The sequence below is a fragment of the Trachurus japonicus genome, chromosome 7 (assembly GCF_045865225.1).
Source record: "Trachurus japonicus isolate A0001 chromosome 7, Traja_1.0".
Classification (NCBI taxonomy): domain Eukaryota; kingdom Metazoa; phylum Chordata; class Actinopteri; order Carangiformes; family Carangidae; genus Trachurus; species Trachurus japonicus.
The window spans coordinates 1,965,218-1,991,252 of record NC_140913.1 but is presented as its reverse complement, the minus strand read 5'-3'; the positions used below and the strand labels follow the sequence as shown (position 1 = coordinate 1,991,252).

The 26,035-nt window shown below is 43.8% G+C and overlaps 1 protein-coding gene across 1 annotated transcript; it reads right to left on the bottom strand.

Moving 5' to 3' along the window:
• Positions 1–217: 217 nt before the first annotated feature.
• Positions 218–19,490, bottom strand: irak1 (interleukin-1 receptor-associated kinase 1). The gene is made up of 15 exons (XM_085780773.1): positions 19,098–19,490; positions 17,993–18,160; positions 17,065–17,244; positions 15,875–15,954; positions 15,591–15,767; positions 13,274–13,338; positions 13,081–13,192; positions 12,862–12,983; positions 12,558–12,771; positions 8,348–8,416; positions 8,163–8,250; positions 6,849–6,943; positions 5,100–5,682; positions 4,840–4,938; positions 218–1,326 (listed from the first exon to the last, which is right to left on the bottom strand). The coding sequence occupies exons 1-15, from the start codon at positions 19,219–19,221 to the stop codon at positions 1,247–1,249; spliced, it is 2,256 nt and encodes a 751-aa protein (XP_085636899.1). The 5' UTR covers positions 19,222–19,490; the 3' UTR covers positions 218–1,246.
• Positions 19,491–26,035: the final 6,545 nt, after the last annotated feature.

Sequence of the window (26,035 nt, the reverse complement as noted above, 5' to 3'; positions counted from 1 at the left end):
CAGCGGTGTGTGTGTGTGTGTGTGTCTCAGGTTACAGGTAAAGAGGTGGGGGGTATGACATCATCGTTTCAGAAAAAAGCCGTATTGGCCGTCCAAACGAAAACGCTGGGGCGGCGTTTTCAAATTTTCCCACTCTGGGACCCGTTTTCAAAAAATACCGTTTTCACCCCCCGAACACGCCGATAAAGTATTTATCCGGATTCGAAAAAAACGGATCCGTGTGGACGGGGCCTGAGGCTTGGGCCCACAGGTCTCTTTAACCCTGAGGCCTGTGGGCATGCTGTTATACAAGGATGATGATGATGATGATGTACCTTCATGTAAACCTCTGCTGTCCATTGTTGGTTCACTCTTGATCTGTCTGTGGCTGATTTGTTTAAAGGGATATTTCAACGTTTTGGCAAATTTGCCTATTGCCATAATCCCTCAGGAGTAGGTTCATTACTTGTCGGTGCAATCTGTTTTTAGTAGTGCAGTATTTCCATGTTTCCCTCATCAAACTAGTAAATACACCAACAACTTCAAAACACTCTCGTGGACAAGTTGTGACCTGCACATTCACCACGCTATGAAACAATAACATATAGTTATGTAACATTACGACACATTAAGCAAATACTCAGAACTACTTGCTTTTGAAAACACTCCGCCCAGCAGCCGTATCTGAAATGTAGTCCTGGCTGCGCATTTGCCTCGAAAACAGCTCCGTCTTGTAACGTTCCCTTATTAACTCATAGCGTGGTGAATGTGCAGGTCACAACTTGTCCACCAGAGCATTTTGGAGTTGTTGGATTGTGTATTTGATGAGTTTGATGAGGGAAAGCTGGAAATACCATATGCCTCCGTAGCCCCGCCGATCAAAAAACAGCTTGCACCGACAATTAAAGGTAACTAACCAATCCCTAAGACGATAGGAATTATGGCAATGGTCGAATTTGCCGAAATGTTGAAATATCCCTTTAAACCAATGCAGAGACAGCAGGATCGCTACGGGTTCTAGTTAAGGTCAAAAAGGCTCTGAGAACATTCATTTACAACCACAGACTGTGGAATCATTAGTGACATGGCTTTGTCAGCTCAGAACTGCGGTGATGGAGTTAACGGATTCAACGGGTGTGTGAACTCTGTGCAGCGCCACCTGCAGGTCGACAGCGACAGCTCACAGCCGCATGTCGTCCCTGAGGACATGACCTCAGGTGATCTCTCTGTCCAGCGTGGCCTCTTGTGGAGTTGCTGGAGGAAAGCATCACTTGTGTTTGGCAGGAAGATAATCCAGCTCATCGCTCTCCTCTGGTCCTCTGGACTCGGCAGAGCTCTGTCCTCCATCTAATGACACATGATGGTGAGAAACAACCAACATCCAGACAGGATGAAATGTCAGATCTGAGGCACGAGACGAGACAAGAAGTAATGACATATGACTAAATAAACAAAATGAGATTAAAAGAGATAGTGTATCTATTTAAGACTCTGTACTTATTAGATCTAGGCGCTGCATTGACACAGGATCTTGTTAAAGGCAAGAGGCTGATTTCAGTCATATTCAGATAGATTCCAAATTGCTCATGTTGACTTACATCTTCTTCCTTCAGGTCATGTATTATAATATTATCAGGAAGCACCAGGTTAATGTCCATTGTTGCCAGATGATGCATATCTTAGGCAGGCAAGGAGTCTTGGAGTCTGTAAAATAAAGCTATCTATCTATCTATCTATCTATCTATCTATCTATCTATCTATCTATCTATCTATCTATCTATCTATCTATCTATCTTTACACAGCATCATAACAACATCCTCTGCTCTTATGCTGCGTTCAAGACAACTCGGAAGTCGGAAAAAAACGAGCTCCGAGTTGTAAAAAATGAATTGAACGGCGTCGAACTCGGAAATGACAGGTCGGGAACTCGGGTATCATATCAGAGCTCCGACTTTCCGACTTGACGTCACGACAACATCAAAACATGGCAGCCCTCGTCTTAAACAGTTAGAATTTAGACATTTAAGTTATTTGTTGAGGTTTTAATGCATATTTTTGTGTATTATTGCAGTAGCCTATATGAAATACGTTTATATTAAGCTGTGATTGTTGTACGGTGTGAAATTGCGGTCCTCGTATGTGATGGAAATAACGTTTAACTGTTATCAAGGCTGTAACGTTATATGTGCACTCATCTGTGGCGTCTCCTCCTAAATAAACATCATTTACTGCTGCATTGATTTTTCGTATTCAGCTATGAGCCACAATACGCCAAACTTCCTTCAGGTATCCATGTTTTTTTTCTCCCGAGTTCCTGCAGCGTGAACGCAATGATGTCGGAAGTCGGAAATTTCCGAGTTGGGAATCCCGACCTCTGAGTTGTTATGAACGCAGCATTAGACCCTCACATCCACTGAGAAAAAACTCCCAAGAAAACCCTTTTAACAGAGAAAAATTGGAGAAAACTCAGGGTGAGCAACAGAGGAGGGATTCCTTATTTATGAAGCCAAGTGAGACTGATCAGATGATAAAGCTTCATCACGTCCAGCATGCTTTAACTGAAGTTACTGCACTTGGCAGTATAGTCGATACCATCGCCTTGGCCTCCATTCAGAAACCAAATGCTGCAACAAAACAAGTATCTAGGATAACCATTATTTTGAAAATCTTAGACATCCTGTCTCAAAAGAAGCTGAAAAAAAACCAGCCCGTGTGCATTACCTCCTGATTGGACTTATGTAAGTCTTTATAATTAGGATTATGATGAAATAACCAGAGGCTTCCACTGAGGAACTGGGGCCTCAGTGAAAAGGCTCTGGATGTTTCAAAATGCTGCAGCAGAGGCCTGGCAGGAAGTAAGAGAAGACATCACATCCTCCTGTGTTAGCTTCACTGGCTCCTTGTAAAATCCTCCTCCTCTCCTAAAAAACTATCAATCATAAAACACTCAAGGAGGAGCTCATGATTCCCATATTATAGCAATGGAACTACAGTTCATAGAGTCTCTCTGTTATAATTTAAGGTCTTCACCTAACCCTGTAAAGACTGTTCAGTTTCTGTCTGTGAGGATGTGGAGCTGGAGAAACAAAAGTGAATTTTACTAAATGAGATGAACATTTGGAGAATAAATGAGATGAGACAGAAAGACAGGTAAGTGGGACAGAAAGGTAGAAACCAGGGGCCTCATGTACTAAGACTTGTATGGATTTCCTACTGAAACATGGCGTACGCTAGAATCCAGAAACTGTTGTACGCACAAAAAAAATCAGATGTATCAAAGTGTGCATACACATGGATTCAAACACTTTTCTTTTGTTCATCCCGATCAACTTGGAATTGAGCGCACATGGAGAAGTACCAAACTCCTCCCGGTCCACGCCTCCATTTAAATATGCAAATCAATGTATAGGGCAGCAAGGATTCCCTTCTCTTCACCATCAGATAACACCGTGGGAAAAACTGTGAGGAAGAGGAATTTACTTACTCGACAATAATTAAATTATGTGAATAGATTTACGATTTTCATTTGCTTTTTTATACACAGAGATCACGTAGTAAATGAATGCAGAAGTGGCTGATAAACTTTACGCATGTGTTTATTGACATTAAAGGGATAGTTCAACATTTTTGCAAATTGGCCCATTGCCATAATCGCTATAGTCATAGTAGGTTTGTTACCTTTAATTGTCGGTGCAAGCTATTTTTAGAACCACTAAGCTGAGCGGCAAGCTGCTCAGAGCTACGCTACGGAGGCCAATGGGATTTCTTGGGTTCCCTCATCAAACTCATCAAATACACAATCCAACAACTCCAAAACGCTCTGGTGGACAAGTTGTGACCTGCACATTCACCACGCTATGAGATAATAATGTAACGTTAAGAGATGGAGCTGTTTTAGAGGTAAATTCAGAGACTGCTTGCTGAAAAACTGTCCTTGAAGGTAACGCGCATCAGCGGTTTTGCATGAATTTACCTCTAAAACAACTCCATCTCGTAACGTTATATTACTATCTCATAGCGTGGTGAATGTGCAGGTCACAACTTGTTCACCGGAGCGTTTTGGAGTTGTTGGATTGTGTATTTGATGAGTTTGATGAGGGAAACAAAGAAATCCCATTAGCCTCTGTAGCATAGCTCTGTGTGAAGTTGATAGCTCCGATTACATATGATTAGGAAAACTGGCTCTGGCTCCTGTTGCCAGGAACTCCAGTGTGGTCAGCACCTGTATGGATACAGGCAACCCATGGCTCCCGGCCGTGTCGCGCTCTCCGGCCGGTCGCTGCTCTGCGCACAGTTCCAAGAGGATTGCCTTTGGAAACCAAAAGAGTCATCATGTGCAAAAAAAAAAACTCAGGACTCACGTGCACTTCGCACTGCAGCATCTGCAATATCTTAAAACTAAAGCCGACGGTATTTTCTGCACCACTTCGCGCATGCTTTTATATCACCTATCTAACTGCAACACGTGGATGGGTTAATTGTTCATAAATGTGTCTCTGATGTGCACATTACTCTGAGGACTAATTGTTTTCACATTATTAACAGTTTCCCAGCATCACCTCTAAGTGTCGCCAAAGGAACAATAGCTGTAGAAACTTGCGTACGCCAGCCATGACGTTGGCGTGGGGCACCGCACTTTTCCACGGTCATTTCACTTTTGATACATCTGAACGTTGGTGTGGAAAATGACGTACGCCACGTTTTTGTGCGTACGCAACATTGATACATGAGGCCCCAGATCAGTTATATATATGAATATATACATGTATGTGTGTGTGTGTGTGTGTGTGTGTGTGTGTGTGTGTGTGTGTGTACTGTATGTGTGTTTCAATAAAGATAAATGTGAGGGTTTAACGTACAGAGGTCGTCTGACGACAGCAGCTCTGGAGTCCTGATCCGACCTTCCTCATAGAGAGTCTTCTTCTCCAGGAAACGCTGTTTGCTGGGATTGATGAGGACTGTATACAGACAGGAAATTGATTTTAATTATTTATTATTATTTATTTATTCTTTTACAATTCATGCACTGCTGAAATCACTGTGATCCAGGTTCAGGGTAAGACCTGCTCTGGTCTACAGAGCTCAACTTTGTTTGATGTCTGAGGATCTGTGGACCTACCTGGGGGCCTGAGGGATGTTGACTGCAGAGACCCCCCAGGAGAGATGGACTGTGAGACACTGTAGACACCTGCTGTGGCCCCTGCTGTGGCCCCTGCTGTGGCACCCGCTGTGTGCTGGTGTGGTGGTCCTGGTCTGCCACTGTAGTTGGGTTGAGAGAAGTTGTACTGGTCCTCAGTGGGGACAGAAGGCTGGCTGAACTGGGACTCTGTGGGCCCATCTCTGACCGACGGGGACAGAGACCCGGAGCTGCTCCCGTTTGATCTCAACTGGGAGTGACGGTGGTACTGGGAGAAACCTCGACTCTCGTCAGTTTCACACGGGCCACCAAACGAGGAGGAGGAGGAGGAGGAGGAGAGGAGTGGGTTAGGAAGGGGGAGGGAACATGAGGTGTCCTCCAGTGGTCCCATTCTAGACATCCAGGTGGACAGAGCTCCAACACTGGAGTCCAAGGAGCTGGGGGGCCGAGGGATGGGCTGGGATTGGCCGTGAGTAGTAGGGGGAGGAGGAGGATGGAGGAGAGAGGAGGGGGAGGAGCCTGTCATCCTCACCATGTTGTGGATGTCCTGAAGTTTTTCAAACACCTGAAGAAGAGAAGAAGGTTCACACGGGAGTCCACTGTACTTACCGGTAGTTGGTCAGTCAGTCTTTTAGTTAAAAATTCCACTTTGACTGTCACTCATCCCTGTCTGCAGCCGCACAGTGAGCTGGACACAGGCAGACACACAACTCTAGACTACAGCTTCAACAGTTATCCAATTTATTGCACAATAATCGATTATTAAATTAATTGTCAACTATTTTGATAATCAGTTTGGGTAGTTTTTTAAGAAAAAAACTCCAGCTTCTTAAAGGACAATTCCGGGCAAATTCAACTTGGGGGTGTATTTTCCTAACATTTTAGGTCTAAAAGAAGGAATCTGAAGATTTTCAGTTTAATTGCTCCTGTTTTGCGGTAGTTGTGTCTGTCCCCGCATCGCCATGGCAGCAATGAATGGGAGCGGATGCAAGTTCCGCTGCTTAGGCTTTTTACATCCCTCAAAGCCGCAATTTTTTTCCACAGACAGCGTCAGATGGCGACTCAAACATGCACCAAGAAGTTTATTTACTTCAAGCAAGCCGACATGTTTGTAAAACTAGATCTAATTCAAAGTCTTCCGGAGTCTCGCGCGAGACCGAAGTTGCCGTGCACAGTGTGTTCACTCTCGGTGCATGTTTGAGTCGCCATCTGACGCTGTCTGTGGAAAAAAAATTGCGGCTTTGAGGGATGTAAACAGCCTAAGCAGCGGAACTTGCATCCACTCCCATTCATCGCTGCCATGGCGATGCGGGGACAGACACAACTACAGCAAAACAGGAGCAATTAAACTGAAAATCTTCAGATTCCTTCTTTTAGACATAAAATGTTAGGAAAATACAGCCCCGAGTTAAATTTGCCCGGAATTGTCCTTTAAGAAGCTGGAGTTTTTTTCTTAAAAAACTACCCAAACTGATTATCAAAATAGTTGACAATTAATTTAATAATAGATTCCTTTATGACGATAAACTCAGTCTCTCTTTGGTTTGTGGACAAAACAAGACATTTGAGGACGTCACCTTGTGGTTTGGAAAACACTGATTTTTCAACATTTTTTAACATTTTATTGACCAAACAACAAATCGATTAATTGTTTAAATGATTGACAGATTAATCGATAATGAGTTTTCTTAGTTGCAGCCCTACTCTAGACGGTAAAACACTGTCTCTGACCTCAGTCATGGCCGGCCTCTTCTTCCTCCTCTTGTCCAAACAGCTGCAGGCCAGAGTCACCATCCTCATACAACCAGCAGGCTCTGCAGCACCCCCTGCAGACACAGCAGTGATACAGCAGCTGCAGACACTAGGCAGGACCAGACACCTTAAAGGGATAGTTCACCCAAAATTGAAATTTCACTCATTATCTACTCACCCCCATGTGGACTAAGGGCTGGGAGAAGTTTCAGAGTCCTCCGTGGCTTCTCTGAGTTACAGGGGGTCTCGGCGTAGCGGTGCATGTCCATATAACGGTTGCAAATGGATACCAACTGTCTTCGTAACAAAAAGACACACCAAAAAACATCCAAATACCTCCATGCTGCTTGTATGTAATGTCCGTCTTGTATTGAAGCCCCGAAATGCAAAATTGTCCCGAAAAAAATTAAATAAGTCTATATTTCAAGCTTGTTTGTAGCGGAAGTCAAATTTGGACGAACTTGGAAGAGGACGGACCCTGGTTCGTCCAAATTTGACGAACCGGGAAGAGGAGCTTCGAGAGGCTTCCGCTACAAAACAAGCTTGAAATATAGACTTATTTAATTTTTTTCGGGACAATTTCGCATTTCGGGGCTTCAATACAAGACGGACATTACATACGAGCAGCATGGAGGTATTTGGATGTTTTTTGGTGTGTCTTTTTGTTACGAAGACAGTTGGTATCCATTTGCAACCGTTATATGGACATGCACCGCTACGCCGAGACCCCCTGTAACTCAGAGAAGCCACGGAGGACTCTGAAACTTCTCCCAGCCCTTAGTCCACATGGGGGTGAGTAGATAATGAGTGAAATTGGGGCGTAGCGTGGTGTAGTGGTTAGAGCGGGCACCCCATGTATAGAGGCACAGTCTTCGCTGCAGTCGGCCCTGGTTCGAGTCCCGCGTCGGGCGCCATTTGCTGCATGTCATTCCCCCTCTCTCTGCCTCCCCGTTTCCTGTCTGTCTCAACTGTACTATCCATAAAGGCCTAAATGCCCCCCAAAAAAATATATATAAAAAAAAAGATAATGAGTGAAATTTCAATTTTGGGTGAACTATACCTTTAAAGGAGACCTATTATGCTTTTCCAGCTTTGAGGACTTATAAATGTTGGATACTTGCTTTAGAAGACGTGGAAGTGCCATATCATGACGTAGGAGTGTGTTGAAGTAATCCCCGGGGGCTGAATAATTATGGAGTTTTTGTTTTATCAAAACTGGGGTCCAATATCACATTAAAAGCCCCTGAAATGAGCATAATAGGTCCCCTTTAATGAAAACACACAAACACCTACCTGTGACCAGCCGCTGGTCCAGCTGTTTTCTCCAGGATGCTTCGCACACACCGGCAGGACTGTCTCCAACTACCTCTGTTAGGTCCTTCTGCAGCACCACAACCACAAGCAGAGCCATGGAGTTAAATGTTTGTATAGGAACATTAAAACATGGTGGTGGTAAACCACTGACTGTGTCTGCTCACCAGGTATCTCTCTCCTGACTTTACATCTCTTTCTAGAGCTCGACGTCCAGTCAGCACCTCCAGCAACACCTGAAACAGTCACACACAAACAGATTCTTCAGCTTCCACTGTGAATGTTAGAAGTCAAAGCCCTTGAAGACCTGAACCTGACATCAAACACAATATCACATATAAAACTCAGAAATCATGTGGAGAGACCAATTTTCTATTGGGTTAAAGGGATATTCCGGCATATGACACCAGACCCCCCCTTGAGAGATCAAGTCTGCCAACTGCTAGCTTCTCTAGTTAAAGCATCAAACATCCGCTAGCTTTGCCTGGTTTCTACTGAAAAGAGTCAAAAACAAAACTGGCCCTCTCTCCTCCAGCTGCTCGCTCGTTGTGGGGAAGCCTAACAAGTCGATTACCGAGTGCAGTAGAAAAGTCAGGAGTCCAGTAACGCTTAGTTCCAAAAATGCAGCAGCTTTGCTGACTGTGATAGTTTGAGCAACCCAACTCGTTCATTTCCCTGTCAACACTCACTAGTTGTTGTTAGAAGCAGAGAGGGAAGACAGATAGGAACACTGATGCATTCGGTAGTAGACTTGTCAGGGCTTCCCCACAACGAACACGCGGCTGGAGGAGAGTGAGTGAGTTGTGTTTTAGTCTTCTTTCAGGCAAAGCCAGCAGGTGTTTGATGCCTCATATTATGGGCTGGGACTGTATTTGTACTGTTGATGAAGTTTGGTGCTGTTCTGAGCATCATTTGTGGCTATGAGTGGCTTTTTGATGGTGGTTGGCTGGTGGAGGAATAGACAGCAGTGTATTGTTATTGAGTTGCTACAACTAGAGAAGCTAGCGGTTGGCAGACTTGATCTCTCAAGGGGGGGTCTTACTCAACCAACTACACCTCCCATCAGCCCCTGCGTCTGCTAGTGCTGTGCGATATTACGATATAGATCATAGTGCGATATAAAAATGTCTACCGTACGATATAGCCCTCTATCGTTTATATCGTAATTTTAACGTGTGTGGTACTGGGTTAGCTCTCTTGCTACCGCTAACAACAACCATTAACATTACTACGGTCAGGGAGGCAGGACATGTAAAAGATCAAGCCAGCAGTGTAAAACTCAAGGATGTGGGACACTGAATCATCCCTGGATGCTGAGTGACAGACAAACAGCCGAACTCCACACGTGAGTTTGTTTACAACAGAACAGCTGTAGTGAGGACGTGACGCCGCAGGAGAGGAGACTGTACACTAAAGGAGACGTTAGCTCGTGGTGTGGTTACGCCGTAGCCTACATTAAAGGTATTTTGTGTAAGAATTACTCCCATCTTGCGGTGCGGTTGTAGATCGCAAGCAACGTCGTATTTTTCATGCTGCATTCACGTGAAATCGGTAAGATGGCAGACGGACGACAGCCGCTGCACGTAACGGCATAAACAAGCCTTTATGTAAACAAGTGACCCGTCAGCACGAGGCAAAACAATACACGTGACAATATGTTGTCATGGCGATGTGGTATTGTTTACCTGACCCACGTTTTACCGGCTTTCTCTCCACTTCTGTGACTAAAATGACATCTGGTTTGTTACCGACGGCCGTTTTTCCGGCTGCACCTGAATGCAGCATTCACGTGCAGTCCTCACAGTCCTCACTTCAATTTTCACAGACGCCACCTCGACCTGAGCCGACAGCTCCGGTGTCTCCGCTGAGTTTCCGTGGTTTCCTACCGTCACGCTGCCACTGAACGTAAAAACATGGAGACACCACATGGCAGCAGCACCGAGCTTACCCGCTCCATGGAGATATGAATGATATGAACGGCTAATTCAGAGCTGAAAGGAACACTTCACTTTGTTGATGGGGGTAATTATTGATGAATGAAAAACGTACTTTTGAATGAAATAATCGATTTTCGTGAATAGATAACAGGAGAACTTACACAATGTACCTTTAAAGGTGTTCAGAAATGGCCGTTTGTCCTGTTTGTCGCGCCTCCTTCTACGAGTTTCCACGAGTTGCCGCACGAGTTTACCCGAGAGAGGAAAACAAATTTGATTGGTCGTTATCGAGCAGGCGGGATATTCAATGTTTGGGACGAGACCGAGCTCGGTGTGTGTGTGTGTGTCTCAGACGTTTGAGTGACGGATGATGGATCCAATATCAGTGGCTGATGAATCGTGAGCAGCGTGACGCATAATTTGTGCGCCTGCATTATCCAATGTGAAAAAGAACTACTACACTTTCATCCCAGATTTACTCGAAAATAGAATGTTGCACAAAGTTTGGCTCCATCGTCTGATAGATTAGTTATTACACTAATTTCATGACCCATAGTGGGCTCAAATTCATTTTTGTTTTCTGTACAACTTAAAACAGGTGACTGTTTCACTACAACTACTGTGTGGAAAACCACGCTGTAATCCGTGATGGAGTTGCAGACGAGTGTGTTTGGAGTTAACGGGAGGAGAGAAAAAAGAGAGCGAGACGCACGGCCGTGATGTGACGACCCTGTCCCCGCTGAGGAGGACCTCAGCTGTTATGGAAAAGGACCTAAACCAAGTCGAGCAGAGTCGAGTAGAGCCCAGTAAAGCCCAGTAGAGCTGGAACTTTGTAGTGTAAAAGAGCCATTATTGTGCAACTGCCCCAACTCTGAAGCTGAAGGGGGGTTGTGGCTAGATGGCGTACATGAGCTGCAGGAAGTAACGTAGAATCTTACCAAATCTCGTCGAGAACTCCTGACTGGTTAAGTTTAGTAAAACTGACATGTACAGGTGTAAAATAGGGGGAAAAAAGCAAAAAGTAAGTGAAGCCATTGGTTGGGTTTAGGCACAGATAAGTAAAGATTGCATGTTTTCTAGGTGGTCACTTCCTGCAGCTCATGTACGCCATCTAGCAACAACCCTGAAGCGGCGGTCTCTCTTCCTCCTTCCTGTCTCTCTCCAGCTGTCCTTTCAAAATAAATGCACAAAAAGCCAGAGGAAAAAATAAACAAAAAAAACACTGACTTGTGAGCTGGTGGCGGTGAGATATTTAGAGTGGCAGCCGTCACCAAATTGACCCTTCGCTAAGCCCCGCCCCCCTTGGTTACTGTTGCTACGCCAGTCAAGCTTTCACTCCCGGCCATGCTCCTGGCATAAGAAATATGGAGTTTTCAGCAGTATTTGCAGCGATTTCTAAGGAAATATCAGCAAATTTCTGGATAAACTGTTTAACGTAGGGTTTTCCCCATATTTATAACACTTGCTCAAGTCGAAAAAAAAAAAAAAAAAGTCAGCTCGTATCTGAACAACATCTCTAAAAACAACGTCCTTCTACAAACAAATGTTGTTCGTCTGTTTCAGTCAACATAAAGACTCACTGTTAACTGGTTAACTGGTTAGTTATATGGCTCCTCTGACCTGCTGTTGCTGCTCATAAAACGTAACGTTCGTAGTGAATCGGTCTACGTTAGGACAATAAACTAAAATACTAAAATAAACCCCCCCCCATCCCCACATCACATAAGCCCTACCACAACCTAGGGATACGTTATTAAAGCAAAGGTGAATGCTGTTATTAGCTAACAGCTGTAAACAGCAGCATTAATAGATAGCCTGCGTTGCTGTAGAGAAGGAGGGATGGATCAGTGCGGTTTAGTCGCTGCATTAACGTTTAATGACACAAATCTTCAGGTCTTGGTCTTAGAGAAGGAGAAAAACTCAACATCACCCTATAAACTTTTGGAATATCGGGTGTTGGACTTGCATGTCCTGTACACACACCGCTTCAGCATATTGTTTTCTGTCGAAAGCTTGCCAGGCCTCTTGTGCATAGTTACAGTTGCTAACGTAGGATTGGACAATAGCCATTTGTGGGAGGGGCTTAGCGAAGGGTCAATTATCTATGCAGGAACAACCATGTACATATATGAATTTAAGAGAAAATACTACAGTGTTTCCCATTAATTAACGAGACAGTTTTGTTCCAGTCAGCCCCTCCACCTGCCCTCTCTCTCGCGTGCGGTCGCACCACATGTACACACACACACACACACCCACACACACACACCCACACACACACACACACACACACACACACACACACAGACAAGGGCGCATGGACAGGTCGCGCTTGGTCGCAAATAAACGGTAAATGCGCTATATATAAAAGATAAATATAAAATGACCTATATCAGGATATAAAATTGTGTCTATACGGCACAGCTCTAGGGTGTCTCACCACTCCGAAGCTGTAGACGTCCACGGCGGTGCTCAGCACTTTGTTTCTTACGTACTCCTCAGGCAGGTACGCGAGCGTTCCTCTGACCGTCTCCGTTTTACCCACGGACGCCGTCTGAGCCGCCGAGCGTTCCGGCGACCCTCGGGACGCGAACCGAGCCAGACCGAAGTCGGCCAGCTTCCCCACCAGGTGATGGTCCAGCAGGATGTTTGAACTGGGGATGCAGACACAGAGCATTGAGGACTGCGATGTGGTGTCACGTCATACGTTAGTGTGACATTACATTATGCGGCGTGGCGTTCACCTCTTGACGTCCCCGTGGATGAGCGCTGTCTGTTTGTCAGGGGGGGTGTGAAGGAAATGCAGAGCCTTTGATACGTCTTCAACAACACTGACTCTCTGACACCAGGAGAGGGGCACACACTCCTGACAACACACACACACACACACAGAAATATAAACACATGTTCCCTTGTGTCTTTTATAGTGCATGCGTGTGTGTGTGTGTGTGTGTTTGTGTTACATTGTGCAGCTGGTCCTCCAGTGATTTCTTGGACATGTAGTTGTAAATCAGACACACCGAGCCCCCTCCCTCACTGAAGCCCAGTAATTCCACGATGTTGGGATGTCTGAACCTGAAGGAGGAGCAGATGAGCTCAGTTTGCTGTGTGTTATCTGTTAAGGGGTCAAAGGTCAAACCTGAGGGCTGTGCTCACTTTGACAGTTTCTCCACTTCAGTCTGGAAACTCTCCTTCAGTAGGTTCCAGTCCATCAGCCAGTCCTGCAACAAGAGGACACAACATCAATAGGGTTCAAGATCTGACTCTGTCCAACACACAGGACCTCATTACATTAGGTGGGTTTACATGGACATTTTTTCCTCTTTCTGATTGAATTCATTCCGAATCAGTCTTTCGGGTTAACTGTTTACACGTGATATGATCTAATCCGATCGGGTGCTTACATGAGCCACTGCATAATTTCAGAACGGACGTTTTACAGGCGTGTCCGACCTGAACAACCCGGCGGGACACGCTGGTTTGGAGTGGACGTGTTCAGGCAGAAATGATATAGAAATGACTTCCATTGGGGCGGTGTTTAGCTCAGTTGGTAGAGCACCCGCCCCATGTGTTGAGGCTATTAGTCCTCACTGCAGGCGGCCCCGGTTCGGATCCCGCGTCGGGTGGCCCTATCCTGCATGTCATTCCCCCCATCTCTGCCTCCCATTTCCTGTCACACTCTCAACTGTCCTATCTAATAAAGGCATGAAAAGCCAAAAAAATATATACTTTAGAAATGACTTCCATAATTTTTTCTCTTTTTTGTTGGCCGTATCCGGCTGGGTTCGGTCCAAAATTAATGCTAGTGAGACGTGTCGAGTCCGGGTTTCAACACCCGTGTGGTCCGGTCGGATTTTAATTTTCAGGCCCGTTGAGAACTCTAGAAATCAAAACATCCCACGACTGATCATAGATCTGATCTTTGGTCTGATCAGCTCAGTAGTTGTTCATAGTTTGGACACTTTCATTTAAACATTTGCAAGTGAAGAAACGTCACTACGCATTTATGTCGACACGGAGCAAAAAGAACGTAACCAGACAACATTCAGTTTCACCGTTTACATGACAAAATTTTCATTTCTTTCAGTTTAAGAAAAGGTTTATTCCACCTCTCTGAGCCCGAATGAAATTTCATTCCGTTTTGGCCTGTTTATTCTGAGTGAGCCGTTTATATGGAGCATTTTCATTCGGTTTGGACATTCAAACCAATTCCAATCGGAATAATCGGCTCCATGATGTGCCAAATGACAGGCAGCAGTCCGTGCAGCCAGTAGCGGCGCCAGGATTTTGATTGTGGGTGGGCCTTCAGAAAACTGGATGGGCCAGTTAAAATAGGACTAAAAAAAAAAAATCAGCGTCATCATCATCTCCGTTTAAGCGCTTTTCTGCGGCGCTGAGGACAGCACTCCCATAGGACTCCGTTGTAAAAAAAAAAAAAAAAAAAAAACTGACTGACCGAATTCGGGGTTATTTCTCCTGTGGCACTGGACCACGTCTGTTTCTATGGCTGCACAGCAAGAAACTCCTGAGCTAAGTTGATGAAATAGGCTACCGACCAATTTTGAGTCATAAAGTGGCAATCATCTTTGCCATGTACAGTAACCATGTTACTTAACAAAATAAAATTTGTTGTAGACTGGTCGGTCCATTGTGAAACATTTAGCCTATTTATTTACATAAATGTGGTGATTTCAGTAGCTGTAGCCCAGAGGCAGTCCTCCTCACTTTTCATTGAAACAAACTAATCCAACTGCCACAGTTGTTAGATTTCATCAATTAGACCAACATTATCTCCTAAAAAAATTAACCAGCCAGCGGTAAACCTCTGAAAGCGTGCGGATACGTTACTTGGTTAGTTTTCTCCCTGGGATGAGGACGGAGCTGCCGGCCCCGGCAGATCAGCTGAGTAGAGCGGCTGCTGCTGCTGTGACAGCCACTGCCCTGATCCGCCACAGACATCCTAGTTATAAACTGACCACAGACTCTGGATTAAACTGTAACTTTCTCGCATGAAAAAATATTTAACTGTGACGTGTTAACAGCGCTAAATGTGACACTGGCTGTATGTGTTTTGAACATCCGCCACACGTGGGGTTGAAGCCGCTGAGAAGCTTTCACTCAAAGCTTTCCTCAGGATGCTTATTGGATGAACAGCTAGAATGGGTGGGCCCAGCCTAAAATGGGTGGGCCCAGGCCCACCCGGGCCCAATAGTAGCGCCACGGCTGCGTGCAGCTCTGTGTGTTTTTATACAAGTGTTAGTGTTATTGTGTGAGTATGTGTAAAATCACGTATGGCAGGGACAAACTTCTTATGACTTCATATTTATATCATTTTAGATTATTTATTGCTCTGTGTGTGTGTGTTATCCTTTTTTCATGTGTCTTGTAAGCTGCTGGACGACTTTTTTTTATTTTCTATTCTATGTAAACCCACCTAGTGATGTATGTGTGATCTGTGTTGTGATTGGCTGACCTGTTTGAGTCTCTTGACAGCACATTCAATGTTTTTCAAGGTTGCTCTGTATACGACTCCAAACCCACCCTCCCCCACTTGCTGGGCGGGGGAGAACCCATCCGTCCCAGCATGCACCTCTTCATACGACCAGCGCATCACCCCGTCTCCTTCACCACATGTCACCACCTGGGGGGGCTGAGGTATGACATCATCACCGTTATATGTTTTGACATTCTGCTGTATGTGTGCAACACGGCTTTGGGTTAGAGGTTAGAGACCACATGTGTTTGTGTCTGTGAGACCTGGCAGGGTTGGCGGAGGCCAGACTGCAGACTGGAAGGGGGTGGGGCAGGTCCAGGTAGGGGTCTTCCTCCCTCTGTATCTATAGAGAGAAAGAACAAAGGTGATGAACATGAGCAGCTGTGGCTGAACAGCAGCCTTTAGACTTTTGTTAGTCAGGGTCTGTGACTTCCTCATGCGAGAGGCCACTGTATAAAACACTGTAGGACAGGGCTATTCAATCCGGCCCCGAACCAATGTCCGAGTGGCCCGGCTCGTGGTGACCCCCCCCCCCCCCAAAAAAAAAAAAAAAAAGACACAGAGGGAAACACGTTTTGCGAGAACTCCAAATCCCTACTGTCGTTCAGACAGTGAATGCACTGCGCAAGCTGCTCTACCAGGTGAGCTACACCTGTTATACCTAAACAGCTACACCGAGCTGTCAAGCCTTCCACCTCTGAGCCAGATGCAGAGCGGAGCTTGTAGCACTAGTGCCCTCCCCTGGAGCTGTGACAAGTCAACTCCAGTCTCCCTGAAACTGCCAGTTTGCGTCTGCCATTGGTTCACAGCAATTTGAAGGCAGAAAAACTCAGAAATGCAATTTTGCACTTCCTTTTCTGCTGATATGTGCTCTAACACAAGAAAAATGCCACAGGAACATGTGAAAAAACACGATTTTCATAGGAGGGGGTCTTTAACAACATAACAAGTTTTTATTATAAATAACCGGTGTGAAAATGTTGTGAGCACACCAACATGTGTGGTGTGATGGAGGAGAAAGTAAGGTTTGGTCGTTTTGACGGCAGCTATCCAAGCCATTCAGCGCCTCTTGGTCAGCTCCGGTCAGCTCTGAGACCTGATGTCCTAGGCTGGTTTCCAAGCAGGAAACGGAAAAAATCTCAGCCCATCGAGCTTTTTGCCGTTGTGATCATGCGAACGATTGTGGCAGCTAATCACACAACAAGTCTGCACCATCTCACCGGAACAAAAAAGAAAAACACTACTGAAAACTCTCTACCGAGGATACTCTACCATAGACACTCCACTACAATCGCTTTCCAAATGCCCGCAAAGCCCACAATGCATTGCGGCTTCCCCACCCCGTGACGTCACCCTTTCGAGCCCTGTAGAACTCTGTAGGACAGTGTTCAATAGACACACACTGACTGCTGGGCACTGATCCTAAAAACAAACACATGAGTGTGTGTGTTACCTTTGGTGATCAGTTTGCAGGTGCTCTGTGTGGACGGGGTTTTAGAGGATTTGGGAGGGGGGTCGAACTCAGGGAGATAGGTGTGAGGACGAGCAGCAAGATGAGGAGGAGGAGGAGGAGGAGCTGGAGTTGGAGTCGGAGTCGCAGCTGGAGAAGGGAAATGTGTTCTCCTTGACATTCCTGCAGAAAGAGGAGAAGGTTTGAGTCCTCACTCATAGGTCACCAGAGTTCAAACAGAGATATTTAACAAACCGAGATTCAGAACTAAACTGAAGGAACATTGTATCTCTGTGAGAGGAGTCAGTTTATGGAACAGTCTGAACAAGGAAACCAAAGAAGCAAGATCAAACGGTATATTTAAAAAAACTGTTAAAAATAACATGATTCAGAAATAGGTGTAAATGTAATAAAACCACACGTAAAGGTGTATACACATACATGTGCATAAGTGTCTGCGCGTGTACATGTATGTGTGAAAATTTTTGTTTGTATGGATTTACATACAGATATTGGTGTTTATGTATTTATGTGTATATGTGCGCATGTGATAGTAAATTCATATATGTGTCTATACTGCATGTAGCATGTCAACACTTAATAGAAATGTACTAAGATGATGAGTAGCTGGCTGGGCTGCAGCCGTTCAATTTATTTTATGTCACTTTTGTTGTAAACGTTGTTTGTTGATGTTTTTCTTCTTCTACTTCCATTTTTTCTTTGCTTGGATGTAGGTACTATCTAATTTGTGAATTAATTCTTTGTAACAAGGGGTAGACAATATAAGTTCGCTTCTTTCTGCCCCCTTTCATTCAAGAGTTACAGTATTGTCATTGTTTATTTTATTTTTTGTTTTTATGCTGGATAAATGAATGAAATAAATAAATAAACTAAACTAAACTAAGAGTTCAAAGGTCAGAGGTTATCTCACCGCTCAGGATGACATCACGGGGCCGGAACAGCTGCAGACGCTCCAGTAGGTCGATCAGCTCCCCAACTTGACCGTTCCTACTCCCCCATCGGTTCATCACCCAGTCAGTCCGTCTCTCCATCCTCTCAGCCTTTCGCACATCGTCCTGATTCTCCATCACCTCTGATGCTACAGAGAGAGAGAGAGAGAGAGAGATCAGCTGATCAATATCTCCACTCTGACTCCACTCTGTTTAGACTGAGGCTGCATTCAAGTCCCATCAGAGTTACTGTTGTTGAACTTTTGACCTGGTTCATAAACATCTGATCTGAGTGCGAGGCAGAGGGACAGACAGAGACAAAGACAGGTCCAAAGAGAGAGTGATGGACAGAGTGAGAGAGAAGGAGAGAAAGAAACCTACCTCTGTACACACACACACACCTCACTTTATATATATATATATATTTTTTTTTTTAACTTATTTTTTCTATATTATTACTAATTAATTAACCATCTATGAATTTGTTGTTGTATTTGTATTGCTGCCCCAATGCTTTGGCATGTATATCACAGTCATGCCAATAAAGCTTATTGAAATTGAAAAATTGAAACAGACTCGAGGAAAGACAGGCCAAGAGAGAGAGAGACAAGCAGACAGACAGACAGACAGACAGACTGACAGACAGAGAGACAGGCAGACAGACAGACAGAGGGAGAGAGGGATAGAGAGAGACAAGCAGACAAACAGACAGACAGGGAGTATCAGGGAGACAACCAAACAGACAGGCAGGTAAAAACAGGTAAATATGGAGACAGATAGACAGACAGACAGAGAGTCAGACAGACAGACAGACAGAGAGTCAGACAGACAGACAGACAGACAGACAGACAGACAGATAGACAGACAGACAGAGAGTCAGATAGACAGACAGACAGAGAGTCAGATAGACAGACAGACAGAGAGTCAGACAGACAGACAGACAGAGAGTCAGATAGACAGACAGACAGATAGACAGACAGACAGACAGACAGACAGAGAGTCAGATAGACAGACAGACAGGTAAAACGTCCCCTCCAGATCCTGATTAGTCGTTAGCAGACAGTCTGAGTCCTGGTTCTGACTCACCGAAGCGGGTCCAGTCCAGGTCTGACAGTACGTCCATGACCCGGCAGAATTCCCAGGAGACGGAGGGTGGTAGGTTGTAGATGAAGGTCCCCCTCAGGTCTCCCCCCGGGTCTCCCCCCGACATCTCTCAACTTGTTCAGAGTCCCAGTTCAACTCTGACTCAACTCAGTCTGAAGCTAACGGGCTAACAGCTAACAGCTAACAGCGCGTGACCCGGTCCGGTCCCTAACACCCGACCGGTCCGGAACAAACCCAGTAGTGGTCTGGTCCTGGTCAAAGCTGCTTCAGTCCATGTTCTGACCATCGGTTTCACACCCCAAGTTCAGCCACTCGGGTGAAACCTCTTCCGCCTACCGACCGGCTCACTGCAATAAGAGCTGCTTCCGTTTGGCTCCTAAGAAATAAAAGCCCGAGACTATCTTCTATTTTTTTTTTGTCTGTTTTTTTTTCCGAACGTGCGTTGGCGAGCATGTCTGAGTCAAAACAAAAAAACAAAAAAAAATAACATTCTGTTATCCAAAAAAAAAAAATCTGATAATAGGGTGACATCAGGTAAAATGAGCCATTTAAGGTTTGAGCCTCCTAGCTTTTTAAGTTTTAACAGGCAATGGCTGTAAATTATTTCAAATTGTTGCTACAACTGTACTTGACAAAAAACAATTGATTTGAGTGGTCTCTGGTTGCTGTTGTGGGTGGGACAATGCCTGCTGAGGAGAAGTGTGCGAAAAGTGGCCTGGCAAACAAATTTCACTTGAAACTGATAAGGTTGATAACTCCGTAAAAAAACAGATCTACAATAAAAAAATGTGATTTATAATACACATTGTGATTCTCCTCATTGGATAGAATGCAAAATTCTTGCTAAGCTGACTTATTTTTAATTTAAATGCATTTTTTGTGGGTGGCTCCACATTGTCCTTGTTATTATACAGACCCAATGTTTGTGTGTGTGTGTGTTTTAGCTTTGGTGCAGGAGGCATCGTGACCTGTGCACACACAAACACACAGACACACATGCACGCACACTAACACCACACACACACACGCACACTAACACCACACACACACATACACACACACACACACACACACACACACGCATGCACACATACAGACACACACGCACGCTCACTAACACCACAAACACACACAAGTTCCAAAATTGTCATGATGTTATACTAATATTCTATTCATTCTTAAAGGATCATAGGGCAGGATTTGTGAGAAAATACCGGAAAATACCCATGCGTTTTACGTTTTTTAAATAATAATGGGTGAGGAAGCGTTCAAAACCAAAAAGGACGAGCCCATCTGCGTATCTCTCGATTGCCCTGAACGGGGTCTGTGCTGCAAAATGCGCTGCAATTCAGGGGGTGAATTTCGCGCGCTGGCCGGCGGACCTGACGTCAGCGCGTCCACGACTGCCTTCGAATGGATCAATGGAATGGAGACATGAAGAGGGCAACCGCGGCAGAGCCATTGATCTAGTAACAGAGTGGCGACGCTCCCTGTTATATCAATCACTCTGAACCACGGTGGATCCAAATTAGGCCTACTGTTACTGCCAGCAAACGACCCAGCACAACTGAAAGCCCTGTTAACCCCCCCACCGCCGCCACTCTCTCTCCCCCTCCCTTCACACACACAGCAGCAGCAGGTCACTAACTTACACACCCTCTCCCTCTTCACTACTGTCTTATTATTAGCCGTTAGCCGCAGCTAGCAGTTAAAAGCCGACGTTATAACTTTAATAACGTTATCAGGCAGGTGGACAAACGTCCTCTTTTGCCCGGACACGTCCACTTTTCACGTCCTGGCCGGCGTGTCCGCGACGCGTCCGTTTTTGTTTTGTTTTTTTAAATGAAATCATGAATATGTCCGGTGTTGATTGGTTTTCATGGGACCGCGGACCCTGACAGATGCGGTCCGACACCCGGACCCGGCGCGTTAATTCTCAGTACCGGCCTGTAGGAGCCCATACAGATCCATGAGGAGCTCAGAGGAACAGACAGCAGCCCCCTGCTGCAGCACAGTGAAGAGGCAGGTGTGTGTGTGTGTGTGTGTGTGTCTGTCTGTCTGTCTGTGTGTGTGTGTGTGAGAGAGAGAGAACCTACAGTAAAATACCCCCCCCCCCCCTCCCTAGATAGGAAAGACTGTAAAGAGTAAAGTAAACAGCGAAGAGTCTGTGCGCGCTCCCGTGCCGGTGGCTTCGCTGGTTGCTGTAGTTACGCGCAGCGGCCGTCGCGTCACTGGCCGTTCTCATTAATCCTGCCCTATGATCCTTTAATGCTTCAATGTTATTGTTCATGAATTCAAATGTTATATAATAATATTAGGCTATATATGTGGATTGTTTTATCATAATGATAGTGTTTTGAGGGCATTGTTTAGCTCAGTAGATAGAGCAGGTGCCCATATGCAAAGGCTATATCCTTGGCCCCGGTTCGATTCCTCTGGTGGTCCTTTGCTGCATGTCATTCCGTCTCTCTGTCTCTCTACAGCAGCCCTATCACTTAAAGGCCTAAAAGCCCCAAACTAAACTTTTAAAAAAAAGAAAAAGAAGAAGAAATGGCTGTGTTTTGCTTGAGTGGCTCATTTTAGCTGATGATTGGCTCGATTTACCTGAACACGTGGCCCATTTTACCTGAACAATGCTCATCTCAAAAATGTTGGACAGCCGATGTTTCAAAAGCTATAGGACTTGAACAATTATATTTTATTACGTCATTTCAACAAAAAAATATTAAAAACAGTCAATATTAACTACAAAAATATAATTCAGTGTCACAGTGCTTTTTCTTAGTTTCCTAAGTGATTTACCAAAAAGTGGCCCAATTTACCTGATGTCACCCTACATAAATTCTATCTTGACAGCATGGAAATGTTGGTGATTTGTTTTTAACTATAAGTGTTTTGCTTCATAAGAGAAAATCTTTTGTTTAACTAGACCTTTGTGCAAAATTTAGTGAGCTTTCGCCCATGGTCCGGTCCAAGCTATTTGTTGTTGTTTTTTAATTTAGAGGCTTGCTGTGATGTCACCATGAGGACATTTGGCATTTTGATGTGTCATTATCATCATCACCCTTGCTGGGTCTTGAACCCACATCCCCTCGCACCACAAACCAGCTCCTAACTCACAGAACTAATTATCTGGAAGTGAGACATTGGTGTGTGTCTTCTCAAATTCTCATGTCCGGGCAGCTATTGTAAAGGCAGATCGTCAAAATGTCAGAAATTCTGTTATCTAAACAAAAATCTGTTAATACATAAATTGCATCTAGACAGCATGGAAATGTTGGTGATTTGTTTTTAATGATAAGTGTTTTGAGAAAATAAGAGAAAAAAAAAAGAGAAAATCTGATGTTTAAAATGTCACTCTTACATTGACTGCAGTTGTTCCCATGAGAGCAGAATTCAAAATGTTCTCAAAAATTCCGTTTTTGAGATAAAATTCTGATATTTGCCAAACTTCATCAACCATGACTCCAGAATATTCTAATTTTTTTCAGGAAGATTGAAAATGTATTTAGCAAGAATTTGATGGTATGTGTTTACAACAGTCATACATTTTCATGCACTGTAGGCTCAATTTTTGACTAATCAAAAATCTGAGAAAAAAGTTTTGTGGAGGACAGGCTGGAGGTGCTCTGTAGCAAGTTTGGTGACAATTGAACAAAAATTGTGGGATGAGATACATTTTAAAAGTTTTACAGTTATTGAAAAAAACAGAGTGATGGACTTCATAATTTGTAATGAGTTTAAGTGGACACAAGTTTCAGCAGTATCTGGGCTACATTGTAGCATGTACCGCTGGTTTGGTAGGAATTTTTAAAGTTTTTAAATTTAAACGCTTATTGTGCCCCCCCTAGGAGGGGGGGGCACATGTCCTTGGAGTTGAGTAAATCTGGCATGGGTTTGGATGTTTCTGTGAAGTTTGGTGAGTTTTCGTCCATGGGAAGTATGACTTCCTCGGAAGAAGAAGAAGAATTCCTAGGAATACAATAGTGGCCCGGACCCTAATTACAAATTCAGGGAAGTGAATACAAAATAAAACAGGATGTACTAAGCCCTGAATCATCAGAAGGCAGAACACGATGTCATAATGAGTCAGTTTACAAAAAACAGAAACTAGCCTTACAAGTGAAAACCAACCCGGCCACTGTGATACAGCTTAGAGCAGCTTGCAGTGACTTTTTAAGGCTGGTCATAGTGAGTCATGACTGGTTAAGGTTGGCTGCTCAGTTCTGTTCTAAGGCAGTAATGTAGTGTAGACCAGGGTTTCTCAACTAGTCTCACTCTGGGCTCCACATTTTCCCACGGTCAAAAGTCGCGACCCACTTTTATAGAATTCAAACCAAGATTTTTTTTTTAAAGCCTTTAAAAACTAATTTTGCTCTTTATTGAGCAAACTGCATTTCAGAGCAGATGAATGAAACTGAGGAGGACCATGACAACTGCATGTACGGAAGTGAATAAAAAAATATCAAACTGCACAAAATGGAGACCAACAAAATGATATATTTGACTTCTAATGCATCTCTGCATTCAGAGCATATTCACAAAAGTGAATAAATATCAAATTGCACAAAATAAAGACCCACAAAACAAAACAGGATTCACTGCATTCAGGCCACATTAATAAGAAACTGATATCTTTGCATTCAGAGCAAATGGAGCAAATAATAAGAAACGAGGAGGAGCATTACAACTGCATGTGTTCACGTGTCTCCTGTGCCTTTCAATATAAGTTATAAAAGACTTGTCCAACATCAGATGAGCATTAAATATTATTTACTTTTTTGACCAGCTGTCCGCGACCCATCCAGAACAGGTCCGCGACCCACCAGTTGAGAACCACTAGTAGGCTACTGCTGCACAGCTGGAGGCTGGAGCAGCTGAACTTCAGGTCACTGCCTCTGAGGGGACTTTCATTTCCAATGTGATGTCACACACCAACACACTCACAAATTAGTGTGTGTGTGTCTGTAGAGCTCTAGCTCCTCCCTCCACATAGCTACACACACACGCATGCACACACACATACACACACACACACACACACACACTGCACGTACACACACACACACCCATCCATGTGACTTCCTTTTCCACAAACTGAGATATTTATGACTTGTGGTCTGCTGAAGAGTTCCTGAATGCACCATTAGTTCAGTGTGTGTGTGTGTGTGTGTGTGTGTGTGTGTGTAAGACTAAGTTGAGGGTCAATCCTCACTTAGATGTGTGCGTGCATGATGAAACCTGTTTTTTCAGGTCTGGACTGCTTGGCCTTGTGGTCCCGAAAGAACAGGTGTCATGTCCTTCGTGACCAGCAGTAAGTATCTTCACTGGGACATCCCATGACATTAAATTATCTATTAGCAAACACAAACATAATTTTGCATAATTCATATAATGTAATTCATAGGCTGCATGTAACATTTTGTCGCTCAAAATAGATTCTGTCATTGAAAAAAAAAAGGGGGAAAAAAAAGCCTGAACTGAAAAGGGGAACAATGGCGTTAAAAAAAACCACACACAATCTCACGACTTCATTCAAGTTTATTATTAAAAATACTGCATAGCTCCCAACACTAAAGAAATCCATTTTAAAAATCTAAATGCTGTGCATCCATCTGCTGATTTGTTACAACAGCAGTTTGGAATTGGAACCATAAAATACTGCACATTTATTTTCTCACCATATGTATTCTGCAGCTTGATATATTGGGTTGGACCCCACTTGGAACTTATCTTAAAAGGACACTAATTATGGATTTGTCATGGACAATAAAGAAAATGATCTGGACTGAAAATGACCCTTGTTTACTCCTTGAAAAAAAGGGGCTTACATTTGTATGAGTATTTATGCACCTGACTCATGATTAATTGTATCCCCTTATTTTAATTCATATGTATGTTCTCTATTTTTAGGTGTATACTTCTTACTATTTTTCTATCTATTAATTTTGTTTAATCTGACCTATATTCCTGAGTACCGGTATGCTTGCTCATTTGTCTCAATTGTTTCTGCATTTATTCTAGTGGCCACAAGAGGGCGCCCTAAAATACAGCTATGACTTGATTTTTTCTACAATTATTGGCTGCTGCAGTTTACAGTTGAGTGAACAGTAATAACTTTCATCAACTCAACTCAACTGCAAATGTGATGACTGGTTGATTGTGGGAACTGACTCCATGTGCAGCTTCTAGAGTTGTGGAAATATCAATGCAGCCAAGTTTACATCCAAATGTCTCTATATACACGGTTGATGGGGCTGATGGAGCATGCTGTCCCCTGCTGCTGCAACAAACAAACAAACAAACAAACATAAAAGGAAAATAGTGAACCCACTTGAAAACACTTGTCATTCAATGTTTTTAATTTTAAAGTCACCGTTGGACATTGTTTAAGTCCCAGCAAGATCCAAAATTTTATGAACGAATTTCCCTTCGGGGATGAAATAAAGTATAATCTAATCTACACATTTGTTGTGTGTTTTTGCAGCATGTGTTGTCATATTGATGAAGATGTTTTTGTAAAGATTACATTATTTATTAATTTATGTACACGTTTTCATTTAAATCTATTATTTCAGTTTTGTTTTACTTTTCCCCAGTGGCTTTGTAGATGTGTTTGTTATAGATGAATTTATTTAATACTTTAATTTATTAATCACATCATGCTGGTAAAACAATGATGGGCACCACCTACAGTTACTTCTATCACATTTCTGTCAAGAATTCATGGGAGCATAATTAATTAATTAATTATATATTAATGTGACCTCCATGATCCATTAATTCCTGAGGAACTTGGCGCTCCTGTCGGGAAGTGACCGTTGAATATTTCTTGAGGTTTCGGGGGGCTTGTGTAGACGTGGTGGGGGCCTTTTCCTTGTCTGTCTTATAGGACTAATTGTTACAAAACACATTTATAA